This window comes from Capricornis sumatraensis, chromosome 4 (genome assembly GCF_032405125.1).
Source record: "Capricornis sumatraensis isolate serow.1 chromosome 4, serow.2, whole genome shotgun sequence".
In the NCBI taxonomy this organism is placed as follows: domain Eukaryota; kingdom Metazoa; phylum Chordata; class Mammalia; order Artiodactyla; family Bovidae; genus Capricornis; species Capricornis sumatraensis.
The window spans coordinates 143,178,618-143,192,036 of NC_091072.1; the positions used below are offsets into that span (position 1 = coordinate 143,178,618).

Sequence of the window (13,419 nt, forward strand, 5' to 3'; positions counted from 1 at the left end):
CACTTTCACTTTTTCATTGCACTAAATGGATGTGCCAAAATTTATTAAACCAGTTTATTTCAATGAGTATTTAGGTTTTCCCCAGAGTTTTGTAATTATAGAAAAACTTTACAGTAAAAAGAGCAATATATTGTGTTATTTTCTATACATCTTACCTATATGGGAAATATCCATGAATGTAATTTCTGTGTCAACAGATGTATATATTACATTTTAATTGATATTTATTGTTTAAATAGAGATTATACACCTGTTATATCCAAATAGCAATGTTCAAGGGTGACAATTTCTCATATCTTTGCCATAAAAGCATGTTAGCAATCTTTTTGATTTTACCAATAAAATATTTACCAAAAAACTTTTGTTTTGTGTCAATTAAATTACAATTCTTTATTACCTGAGCATCTCTTGATAGCATTTATTTTATTTAAACTATTTTTTCACATCTTTGTCGGTTAATATCACAAACAATTCTGAGCAAAAGAAAGCAGACACATAATAGTTTATCCTATAAAATTCCACTTATTTGTATAGAGTGAAATGAGAGAAATCAAAACCCTGATATTAGAAATTTAGGACAAGAATTATACAGTGTGAACTTGCTCCCAGAAGGAATAGTAATTGATAATAAATATTAGTTACCATGATGAGGAATTATTCCTGGAAATAATGTACAAGGGCCATTTCTCAGTTGATGATAATATTGTGTTTAATAATCTGAAGGTGAATTACAGCGATGTTGTATTTATTTCTTGGGGGTGGCATAACAAAGTGTCACAGCTTGGGTGCCTTAAAACAACAGAATTTTTTAAAAATAGTTTTGTAGGCTAGCAGTTCAAAATAAATCAAGTGTTGGCAGGACCAAGTTTTGTGAGACTCTGGTAAATCCTTCATTGCTCTTCCTAGCTTCTGACATTTATTTTCATTTCTTGGTTTGTCCCTGCGTCACTCTAGTCTTTGCCCTTGGTGCCATATAACATTTTTCTTTTGTGTCACTGTACAAATACGCCTCTTTTTGTAAATAGCCCCATCATATTTGATTAGGCCTTTCCTTAATGGCATCTACAAAAATTCTATTTCCAAATAGGATACCTTGACCTATTTTACCTTGAATACACCTGCAATGACCCCGTTTCCAAAAATGGTCATATTCACAAGCATGGGAGTTAAGATTTCAGCCAATATATTTTTTGGTAACACAATTTAACCCATAACAAGTGTAAAAATTAATAACATGTACATAATGATTTATTTGGATTTCTTTATGAGTGCTTTATTTTCATAAAATTTTGTTTAATAAAACATACCATTTATATTAGAAAAAATTAGATATTAGGAGTTAACAATAAAAAATGAAATGCTATGTAGAAAATTACTAAAAATTCATAAATATTAAAAAAGATCTAAATTACTAGAGACATAGCTCTTAACAATGCATAGAAAGATTTAATAATATTAAATATGTTGCCTCTCCCTAAAGTGTTTTGAAAGCTTAGAGAAACTAAAACAAATCCTAACTTAATTTTTTCCTGAAACTTAGTCTTTCAATTCTAAAATATCTATGGTAAGACAAGGAGCCAACAAGAGCCATGATATTTCCAAAGTTAAAGAATAAGAGAATTTGGAATGATAAATGCTAAGCTACTTAGTATGAAAATAATAATCTAGATAATTTGATATTGAATCAGGGAGAGGTGAATTGACCACTGGAACAAAAGAGAAGCGTGGCAATGCATAATGAGATTCACCAAATATGTAAAATTAGAAGAGAACTGCTATCAATCAACCAATGTCAAAACTAGAAATAGCTGGAGCTGGCATGCTCCTTCTGAGAAGGCATCCTCTCTGAAAATTAGCTTTCTTGAGGAATACTTGACATCCAATACATTGTGGATATTGAAACTGTAGAATGAGTTTCCCTGGTGGCTCAAATGGTAAAGAATCGGCCTGCAGTGCAGGAGACCTGGGTCTGATCCCTGTGTTCGGAAGATCCCCTGAAGGAGGGCATGGAAACCCACTCCAACATTCTTGCCTGGAGAATCCCCACGGACAGAGGAGCCTGTGGGCTACAGTCCATGTCACAAAAAGTCAGACACAAAGCATGGCACAAATTGTAGAATATGACATTTGACAAATATATTCATACCTGCGAAATCATTGAAGCAAGTATGGTATGAATATTTCTATTACTCCAAAAAATTTGCTTGTGTCTTTTCACAACCCTCTCCTTGCCACTCTTTGCCCACCTTCAACACCACATGACCACTGGTATGCTTTCTGTCACTTTAGATTGGTTCGCATTTTCTAGAAATTTATAAATGTGAAAGTATAAAGTACGTACTTTTTCTGACTTCTTTCACTCAACATCATTATTTAGATATTCATTCATGCTATTGTATATCAATAGTCCATTCTTTTTCATTGCTGAGTAACATTCCACTGTACAGATAGACCACCATTATCCATACATCTGCTCTTGGGGTGTTGGGGGAGGTCTTCAAGAGGTCATAAGTACTAGTTGACCATGTAATTGGAAGCTCCTCTGTCCTTGGAATATACACCTGTGCACTGGTCCCAAAGTAGGAGCCATTTCATTTTCAAGGAGGCAGATCTGAGAGAGCAATGGGTTGTTGAGAGCATCTTGACAGTATACATGGCTGAACTCGTTAGAGCCTGTTAATAAACGTTTGAAATTTTTTTTGGAGTGATAGCAAGAAACACCAACATTAAGAAGAAACAAAGAGATCAAATGAACAACCTGATCTTCCACTTCACAGAACCTCAAAAAGAAGAACAAAGGCCAAAGTTAATTGATGGAAGGAAATAACAAAGATTGAAGGAGAAATAAATAGAGATAGAAAAACAATATAAAAGATCCATAAAACTAAGAACAAACAGAAAACTTCAAAAATACACAATAAATCGTATTTCCAAGCATATTCATATAGCACATAGTAGTGGTGTCACTGCATTAGCTTCTAGACAAGTTGACAACAGGGCACTTGAAAGGTGGATGCTGTGCTCGGCTGTGCTTAGTTGTTCAGTCATGTCTGACTCTCTGTGACCAACGGACTGTGGCCTGCCAGGCTCCTCTGTCCATGGGGATTCTCCAGGCAAGAATACTATATTTGAAACAGGATACAGGATGCTTGGGGCTGGTGCACGGGGATGATCCAGAGAGATGATATGGGGAGGGAGGTGGGAGGAGGGTTCAGGATTGGGAACTCATGTACACCCGTGGTGGATTCATGTCAATGTATGGCAAAACCAATACAGTATTGTGAAGTAAGATAAAGTAAAAAAAAAAAAAAAAAGAAAAAGAATACTAGAGTGGGTTGCCATGCTTCCTCTACGGGATCTTCCCAGTCCAGAGATCGAACCCAGGTCTCCCACATTGTAGGCAGATTTTTTACTGTCTGAGCCACCAAGGAAGCCCTGAAAGGTGGGTATTTAAATTTAACTTTGAATTAGTTAAAAATAAGGAATATTTTAAGGTTGGTTCCTATTCACACCACATTGAACAGATGTGGAACATTTCTAGCCTCACAGAAAATTCTCTAACCAAATAGAACTCTCTTTTCCATGAGTGCAAGTCAACAACCAAAAATTTAAAAATCCTTAGTTGGTTTTAAATTCGGTCATAAATGTCTCAACAACAGATGGACCACAGAAATGATCACAATGAATGTTCAAAAATTTTATAAGGATTACAAGATAAACACAAAACCAAATGTCTGTCTTGTGAAGAATTGACTGCCTTACATGCTTACTTTACAAATGAAATAAAACAAAACGAAGTAGAAATCCAAGCTTGCATGACAAGAAATTAAAAATGAAAAAGCTCAAATTAGATGAAATAAAACCAAATGAAGTAGAAGGAAGAAAACAATAATTAGTGCAAAATCAAGACAAAGGACAAAATTGCAATATGGAGAAACAAGAAGACCAAATGTATTCTTATTGAATATATTTAATAAAATTGATAAAAGACTGATGAAAAAAATTGAAAAAGGGGAATTTCCAGGTGGTTCAGTGGTAAGGACTCCATGCTCTCACTGCTGGTGGCCCACGTTCAATACCTGTTTGGGGAAATAAGACCCACAAGCCATGAGGTGAGGCCAAAAATCTTTTTTTTGAGAGGAATCAAATCTTTTACATGTATAATAAATGAAGCGATAATGTATAGTTTTTTCAGATATTAAACAGATACAAGGCAATATTATGAGTACATTTTAGTGTCCATATAAAATAGAAAAATCCTAAAATCCAAATTACCAGATTAAAGCACGGCAAAAAAAATCCTGAGTAAACCTAACATATATTGTGAAACATTAAGTTCATTATATAAACCTTTCTACAAAATAGTTCTAGATGCTCAGATGGCATTGGTAGTGAATAATAACACTCAAAAATGTAGCAGTACTCTTTCACAAAGTTTCAGGTCAAAGAAAAAGAGAAATACTTCCTAATAATAGCTTTCATAACAACCTGTCAAGTATATATAACATAACTGAAAACTCAGTTAAAGCTCTTTGTGAACATAGATGAAGAAAAATAGCTTAATCTACATATAGCATATGCATTGATTTTTTTAAGAAAATGGGCAACACAGATGATTACTGTGCTTTTATTTCAGAAGTGCAAGATTGATTAAATATTGGTTTAATGGAAGAAATAAAGGTAATTTACTTCATAATCGTTATACAAGGAAAACGTTTACCCTTCCAACTGATGGAAAATAATGCAAACATAACATCAACATCAATTGACTATAAAATTTGTTTGAAAAATGAGAATATTATGGTTTCACATGAGAAACATATGATGAAAAAACCTTAAGATAAATCTCATATTTAAGGATGAAATGTTGAAATCTCTTCCTTGACTAAGAGGAGATATAGATACAGAACCTTCACTGTACCTTCTAGTCTACTTTGGAAATTAAATTGTAGCCTTTGAAAATAAGTCAAGAAAAAAAATAATTGCACCTGGAAAAAAGATATGAACAGCTGTTATATAAAGATATAAAAATCTCATATAAAATCCATAAGAATAAATATTTGAAATGATGGAATTAATACAAAAAGTCAGAGAAATTATTGACTATAAGACCAACATGTAAACCTTAATATACTACTCTTTACTGCACCAAAAATTACTAAAATTTAAAAAATAAGAGTGTCATTTACAAAATCATGACTATGAAACACCCATGTATATTTAACATCTCAAAATAGAGAAACACAAAATCTGACAGCAAAAATTTAAAGAAAACCTAACTCATGGGAGAATAAAGCATATTGACTGGAAGAGCCAATACTGTACATATGACTCTCGTTGCAAATTATTTTAAATATTAAATGCAGTCCCAAGAATTTTTTTTTAAAACAGATTTATTGAGGTACAATTTACACACCATAAAATCCATCCATTTAAACTGTGTAAATCAGTGATTTTAAATATGGTCACAGTTTACAACCATCATCACTATCAGTATCTAGAAAATATTCATTACTGATCAAGTAGCAGTCATTTTCTTTCTCATCTCCGCATAGCTCTTGGTAATTGCTAAACTACTTTTGGTCTTTGTTCTCAAATATAAAATTTTTTGATATTTCATGTAAATAGACTCAGAAAACATGTGACATTTTAGAAAGTTTGAATGTCATAAACATATTGTTGAGCAAAAAAGGCCAGACACAAAAGTAGTGATATCTATACTTTTTGGTATCCATATTATATTTAAACAGTTTTTAAAAATTAATTTATTTTTTATTGAAGGAATTTTTTTGAATTTTTACTTTGATTTTCAATTTTTATTGAAGGAATTTATTGAAGACATTTTTATTAATGGAATTTACAGAATTTTGATGTTTTCTTTCAATGATTATTGAAACCTTATTAGAACAAATAACATAATTCATTTCAAAATTTATATAATCATAACATTATTTCCTTTTCATAAAGGATAAAATTACTCAACAGCATCCAAACTCACGTTTTAATTCTCAAGCTTATGCTTGCAATTATACGTATTTGGAATCTGACAGCTTTCTGCTTTTATGCCCCTCGAGGATAGTATAGCACAATTACGTTCACCAGGTGTATGGTCTGTTATCCTGTTATGAAAAAAATGCATAATTTTGTTATATTCTATGAAGGCAACTCATGACACAATAGTATTTCTATGTAACCGTAATAAAAGACATTTTGAAAATGGGTAATGGTGTTTTTAATAAAATTTCAGTAAGAGTTTGTTATTAGGAAACTGGGCTACGGAGTAACCTATTTTTGAACATTTATATCAACATTTTATTAACTTTCAGCATCTTCTTCAGCTTTCTATAGTTCAATGAAAACAAATGTGTTCATGTTATTAATATTTCTTTATTGTATTTTTCCTCCTTTATATAGCATTCATTTAAAAATCTTACTTTAGTTTGAAAATTGAACCATTTCGCCACTTCCATGCATGATCACGACCTTCACGAAAGACTGGAATCCATGATATAGTTGGCAGGGACATCAGAAATTTCTAGCCCAAAATAAAGAATTTTCACTTAAATATCATCATGAAAGATTTTTATTAATTTTTAAAATGCAAGTCAAAGGGTGCATTCTTTCTTAGGATCTTTAGTTCTTTGAACAAAATGAGTATGTTAGATTTTACATCTAACACTATAATACATAAAAGTTGACTACACCAAAGCCTTGGACTGTGAATCACAACTGTGGAAAATTCTTAAAGAGATTGAAATACCAGAGAAATTGGTATTTCTTACCTGCCTTACCTGCCTCCTGAGAAATCTGTATGCAGGTCAAGAAGCGACAGTTAGAATCAGACATGGAACAATGGACTGGTTCCAAATTGGGAAAAGAGTACATCACGGCTGTATATTGTCACCCAGCTTATTTAACTTCTATGCAGAGTACATCATATGAAATAGCAAGCTGGATGAAGCACAAGCTGGAATCAAGATTGCCAGGAGAAATCTCAATAACCTCATATATGCAGAAGTCCCCATCCTTATGGCGGAAAGCAAAGAGGAATTGAATAGCCTCTTGATGAAAGTGAAACAGGAGAGTGAAAAAGCTGTCTTGAAACTCAACATTTGAAAAACTAAGATCATGGCATCTGGTCCTATCACTTCATGGTAAATAGATGGGGAAACAATGGAAACGGTTACAGACTTAATTTTCTTGACCTCCAATATCACTGCAGATAGTGACTGCAGCCCTGAAATTAAAAGACACTTGCTCCTTGGAAGAAAAGCTATGACCAACCTAGACAGCATATTAAAAGCAGAGACATTGCCGACAAAGGTCTGTCTAGTCAAAGCTATGATTTTTCCAGTAGTCATGTATGGATGTGAGAGTTGAACTATAAGGAAAGCTGAGCGCTGAAGAACTGATGCTTTTGATCTGTGGTGTTGGAGAAGGCTCTTGAGAGTCCCTTGGACTGCAAAGAGATCTAACCAGTCAATCCTAAAGGAAATCAGTCCTGAGTATTCATTGGAAGGACTGATGCTGAAGCTGAAACTCCAATACTTTGGTCACCTGCTGTGAAGAACTGACTCATTGGAAAAGACCTGAAGCTGGGAAAGATTGAAGGCAAGAGGAGATGGGGACAACAGAGGATGAGATGATTGGATGGAAGACTCAATGGACATGAGTTTGAGCACGCTCCGAGAGTTGGTGATGGACAGGGAAGCCTGGCGTGCTGCAGTCCATGGGGTTTCAGAGTTGGACATGACAGAGTGACTGAACTGAACTGAACTTAGTTCTTTGAATAGAATAAGCATGTTAAATTCTAAATGTAATACTAAAATCATAAAAGTTGCAAGTTAGAATATTTAATATTGCCATAAATATTAACCATGTCTGTACTTTTGATTCAAAATTAATTCACATTTATACTTATCAGTTTCACTGTTTTCTAATGTTAATAAGGAAAATCCTTTTTTTTTTTTTGAGGACCATTTAATAAAGGAAGTATTTACAAAGACATGGATTAATTGTACAGACCCCACAAAAGAAGACACTTAGTACACCAACTTGGGGATATTGACAACTGTGAATTGTATCTAACATTAAGCCTGAGGGATAAGATGGTGGAGTAATTGAATATGTGTGCATTAAGGAAAATTCTGATTTATGTAATTTATTTTTTACTCATGGCAAAACTAACATAACAAGGCTTTAAATAAGTTTTAAGATTCTGTGATGTTCTTTTTTCTGGATACTGTGAGTATCTCGTTGCATTTCTCTACTACTATATGTTCCTCAGTTTTAGAAGAAAATTAAGGGAATGAAATCAAGAAAATAAGTGACATGAGAGCCAAATATTTGGTTTTCTGAGTTTGACACCATTCTTTGACTAGATAAACCCCAAAGCAATCTATTTCTGTGGAATCCAGTGGACGAGACAAGGGGTCAGAGAATCATTTCTCTCTGTTACTCCCTGCTCAGTTGAACTGTAGACGGGGGAACTAATGAAAGACACAAGAAAGGAGAACCCTGCATGGTGGGAAGAGAAAAGTGAAGAGGTCTGAGAGTATCCAGCAGCCCTAATCCTCTGTAATCTCTAATCTCTTCTCCATGATGAGAGAACAGGGTGGGAGGTGCAGTAACAATAATCACGGCATCTTGTATAGGGGACGACAGAGGATGAGATGGCTGGATGGCATCACCGACACAACGGACATGGGTTTGGGTGGACTCCGGGAATTGGTGATGGACAAGGATGCTTGGAATGATGAGGTTCATGGGGTCGCAAAGAGTCAGACATGACTGAGCGACAACTATATCCTCCCCACAATCAGATGAAAGTGACCTAGGCCTCTTACTTCCTAACACCCAATACCTAACCTAACTGTTGGAGGTGGCACAGGTAAACCATTCCTCCTGTGCTGAGAGAATCCCGTAGGTAACACAGGTGAGCCTTACAAGGTGATCCATCAGGACACCTGCTAACAAAGAGCAGAAGAACTGGAAATTACCAAACGTGCATTAATGGTTTTAAAATGAAAATAAAGTATCATAAAGTCATATTCCACTGTTTAATGGAATATTAACAGATCTTAAAATAAGCAAACTACAAATATGTACAAAAACACACTTGAATTCTAACAAATATAATATTGACTGAATCAAGTCTTTAATAAAGTGTTGGAGACACTTAATATCTTACCATTTCCTCTTCACTGTCTATGTAAAGCAGAGTAGAATTCTTAGTAGTGCAGGACATCAAACTCCCGTTCAATGTTTCTTTTTCCAAACTAAGAGAATAGCAATTGTTGGAATATGTAAACCACTCCTTTGGACAACAACCATAAGGAAATTCTGGAGAAAGATTATGAATTACTATTCAAAGGCAATTTGAATTTAAAAAAACAAAAATTAACTTACATATATGCATAGATATAAACATGTATGTATATATACATATATATAAAACATTTAAATATATATTTAAAAAAAGCTATGTGCCCTCAAATTTGGTACATATAAAACAAATCTCACTCATACATTCACAGCGTCAGTCTCTCATACCGCAATTTATGTCTCTATATAGAGCAAACATATAAAAATATCTCCTCTTTACATGTCCTAAAAATCAAGAAATGAAACGTCTATTTTAGAGTAGCAAAATTATTTGTCTTTTATCATATTACAGCAGGCAAAAATTGGAATCAATTGCCAACAATGGATATGGTGATCATATTGTTGCATAGGGGAAAACACTCTCCCATAATCATTATTTACCCATGTTTGTTGCCCGATTTTATAATTTATCTTCTACCCCTAAATCTTTTCTTATTTTCACTAGCCTAAGATAGAGACAAAATTCAAATTGTATTTATATCAGAGCTTTAAAATCATTATGTACCTTTCTGGAGTCTTGCTATCGGAGAGGAGTTATTCTGCTCCCGTGTTACAGTAGCTACAAAATTAATCATTATAAAAATTAACATTGCTCTAAATAAATCATAATCATTTCATTTTGTGAGTTTGAAATTCAGTTTATTGTTTAGGATTAGAGTAGTCTGGAATAAAGCTGATTTTACCAAGAAAAATAAATCGGGTAATGAAGATTTGGTGGAAAAATATTTTAAAAACCTAAAGGAGCAGATTTTACCACCTCTTACCAATCTCAAAAATTAATTTGTGTTTCTCAATAAGATCTTTCAGTCTCCTAAAGCATGTTTTTGATTTATGAAATCAGAATATCCATATACATACTCTCTGTAATCATCTTGTATTGTATGTATTTCACAAATTCCGAATAACATTCTGCATTTAGTCTAATTGCATGTATTATTAATGATAGGCACATTCTATAACATTGTGAAAATGTTTAGAGGACTGACCATCGTTAAAGTGAAAAGTTCCCTTATAGTTTTTAAAAAATGTACTTACAGGGAGTAACAACAATCATTGTCACAACAGTGGACATCAAGACAAGGCAGATGATTCCCAGGATCCCAGCAATGAACTTCTCTGGAGGTGATGGTGAACCTGCAGGGAGAGAAAAGGAAACAGTGAGAAAGGAGTGAAGGAGTGATGGGGACAGTTGGTTAGATTTTCCATACATGAGAATCGATACGAACAGGGATTTATGGATATAAACTTGGACCCCAACCCATTTCTACCACTGTAGTCTTTCTCTAATATGTTTCATTTTCAGCGAACATCATGGTGAATGAGTTGTTGATCAAAGACTTCAAATTATAGCAATGCCAGAATAAAAGTAGCCTTCCAATTTCACATTAGAATACCCTAACCAACTTTAAGCTCCCTTTCTCAAAATGAAAAATATGAGAGCTTTCCCCCTGCTCTTCCTCCACACCTCTGCACCCCGACTGCACATCCTAGAACAGTTTCATTGTGTGACTAGTAAGTGTTTCACCTTTGGAGTGGTAGTTCTTGTCATTCTCATGAAGATTCTGAGGAGCATTTTCAAGACTTAGTTCTGCATATGTTAATTCCTGCTCAGCTATTGAACTGGAACTTTTAGAAATCTTAGGTTTCATTTGCTGTCTCTTTGAGCTCTTGACTGCCTTCGGTTCTACATAGGTTACTCCTTGGTTATTCATCTTTGCAGCTGAGTGAAGTCAAGGACCATGCTCTAAGTGAACTGAGGAATAGGTGAGATAAGAACCTTAGTATAATAAGATGGGTGGGGCAAAGAGTTAAGTGTTTACTTTGCAGCTGAACAAATGTAAAGCCTGCTTCTAAATTTCTCAGTACTTTAAACAAGGCTTTCATGAAAGAATACTTTTTAAAAAAAGATATTCTGTATTTGACAATATATTATTGGTTGAAACAATGAAAAGCAATAAATTAGGGAGCAATAAAGAAGTTTGTGGCTAATAATATCCTCACTGAAGTCAGATTCCACAGAAATATTTTAAAATCATCATAGTGCTTGTATTAAAATTAAAATTAAAATGTTTTATTAACAAGAGAGATTCACCTATATTTATAATAATCTTGAAATTTAATAATGATTTAAAGACTAAGTTCTTTAAAGATGAGGAGAGAGTAATGTTGGCATACACAACAATCTCCTGCACTATATTACATTATTTGGTGACTTACTTTGATCAGTGAAAAGGGGTACCAAATGGTCTTTATTTTGAATGGTTGAGGAGTTCTGAGAAATCATTAAAAACTGAGGAAATGTTTCATATATTGTAAAATGTCACATGACACAATAATCATATATAAACTAAACAATATGAAAAATAAAACAACAGAAAAAGACTAAAACATACTTATTTTACAAAAGTTGTTGATAAGTGATTTAATGGCTATTATTTGAACCTACAAAATGAAAAAACAGGTATATGTCATTTACGGAAGACACTGTTGGTTCAAACTCCCAGAAAGATCCTATAGATGTTAAAGTTAGTAAAGGTCATTTTAGTTGTATAAGTGATGGTGATTGATTACTTATGAAAAATCCAGATAACATAACAATAATTCAGACAGTTGATGCAGTAGTCAAAAATATCTGGAAATGAATTATAGCTTTTAAATTTATAAAATGTGATCTTCAAAAAGTTATTTAGTATCTAGTATCATATTATAATCTAAAAGGGAAATAAGGTTATGTAATATATAATGCATGTAACACTGAGCACTCAACTGGGAACTTATAAGTTCTCAATAATTATCAGTTTTAATTATTATTTTGGTCATCATTTTTATGATATTATTTCTGATTTATATCAGTGTCTTTAATTAGTTTAGCATATCATTTATGCTGTTTGATTTAAAAAAAAAAATACTTCCATTGCTTACAATTAAGTTTAAATTAGCCTTTAGGAAGTTACCTCAACCTGATTTTTATTAAAAATTTGGATTGTTGTATTCAATCTAATACATGTATGAGGAATTATGTTTGTCCTTTGCTATACAATGAATTCCTTTCCAAGAATATATTTATAAAGTTTGAGCAAAAATATATTAACATATTATTATACAAAAAACTTACCTTCTACTGATCATAAAATCTCAAACTAATTGTTCCCTGTCATGAGGTCTTTGGGTTTTACTTAATATTATATACAAACCCATTCATGCCGTGTGTGTATGCACTTGAGTAACATTCTACAGACAATAATTTGAATACTTGGAGAAATGGTCTATCATATTTGATATTTTATGATTGCTTTTTACCCCAAATTATTTAAAAAAAAATAATGTTCTACTTTGATTTTACCATATATAAACTGTACTTCAGTTGTATCACATTTAATATTTGTTAGTTCCCACTAAGTGAGATGGTCTAATAGAGAGACAGGAGAGGAGAGACACATACCTTCTGTTGGCCAGAAAGTCATGCGTTCTTTAGTAGGGAGGTCAGGATACTCTCATAAAAGAGGCCTGCTATAGCTGGGTAATAAACGGAGAAATCTGAAAACATAAATCCAGGACAAGAATAAGCAACATCTGTGACTTTCACAGAGTGCCCTGTGAAGGCTCAGAGTGAAGCAAGAATGGAAAAAGTTCATTTGTCATCAATGTGTCACCTCAAGTTTGAACAGGAAATTCTCACACTTAGGCTATTTGAGGAGAGTTTAGCTCATCACACACCTCCAGAAAATAGGAGACTCTGGGCTGCATTTAAAAGCACAAATGGATCTCTAAGTGTGTTATTTATACTTTCCATTTTTAAATGCCTCTGAAAAATTGTTATCATATTCTAAAAGATCTGAGGAAGTGGAAGTTTAATCACCTATGCAGGTATCTTGTTTCCATCTTGGTCACACACACCACAAACTTAGAATACCTCCAGTTTTACTTTTAAAACTAGATTGCTAAATCTTGGCAATGAATATACCTTTCATTCACATCCATTGTTATTTCATTTCTATTGTCATAGAAAAAGTTCTAAAAATCATAATCCCATTT

The 13,419-nt window shown here is 33.3% G+C and overlaps 1 protein-coding gene across 1 annotated transcript; it reads right to left on the reverse strand.

The window, feature by feature from the left end:
* Window positions 1-6,001: 6,001 nt before the first annotated feature.
* Window positions 6,002-11,096, reverse strand: LOC138078222 (NKG2-A/NKG2-B type II integral membrane protein-like). The gene is made up of 6 exons (XM_068970849.1): window positions 10,910-11,096; window positions 10,420-10,518; window positions 9,890-9,943; window positions 9,191-9,342; window positions 6,435-6,535; window positions 6,002-6,119 (listed from the first exon to the last, which is right to left on the reverse strand). The coding sequence occupies exons 1-6, from the start codon at window positions 11,094-11,096 to the stop codon at window positions 6,002-6,004; spliced, it is 711 nt and encodes a 236-aa protein (XP_068826950.1).
* Window positions 11,097-13,419: the final 2,323 nt, after the last annotated feature.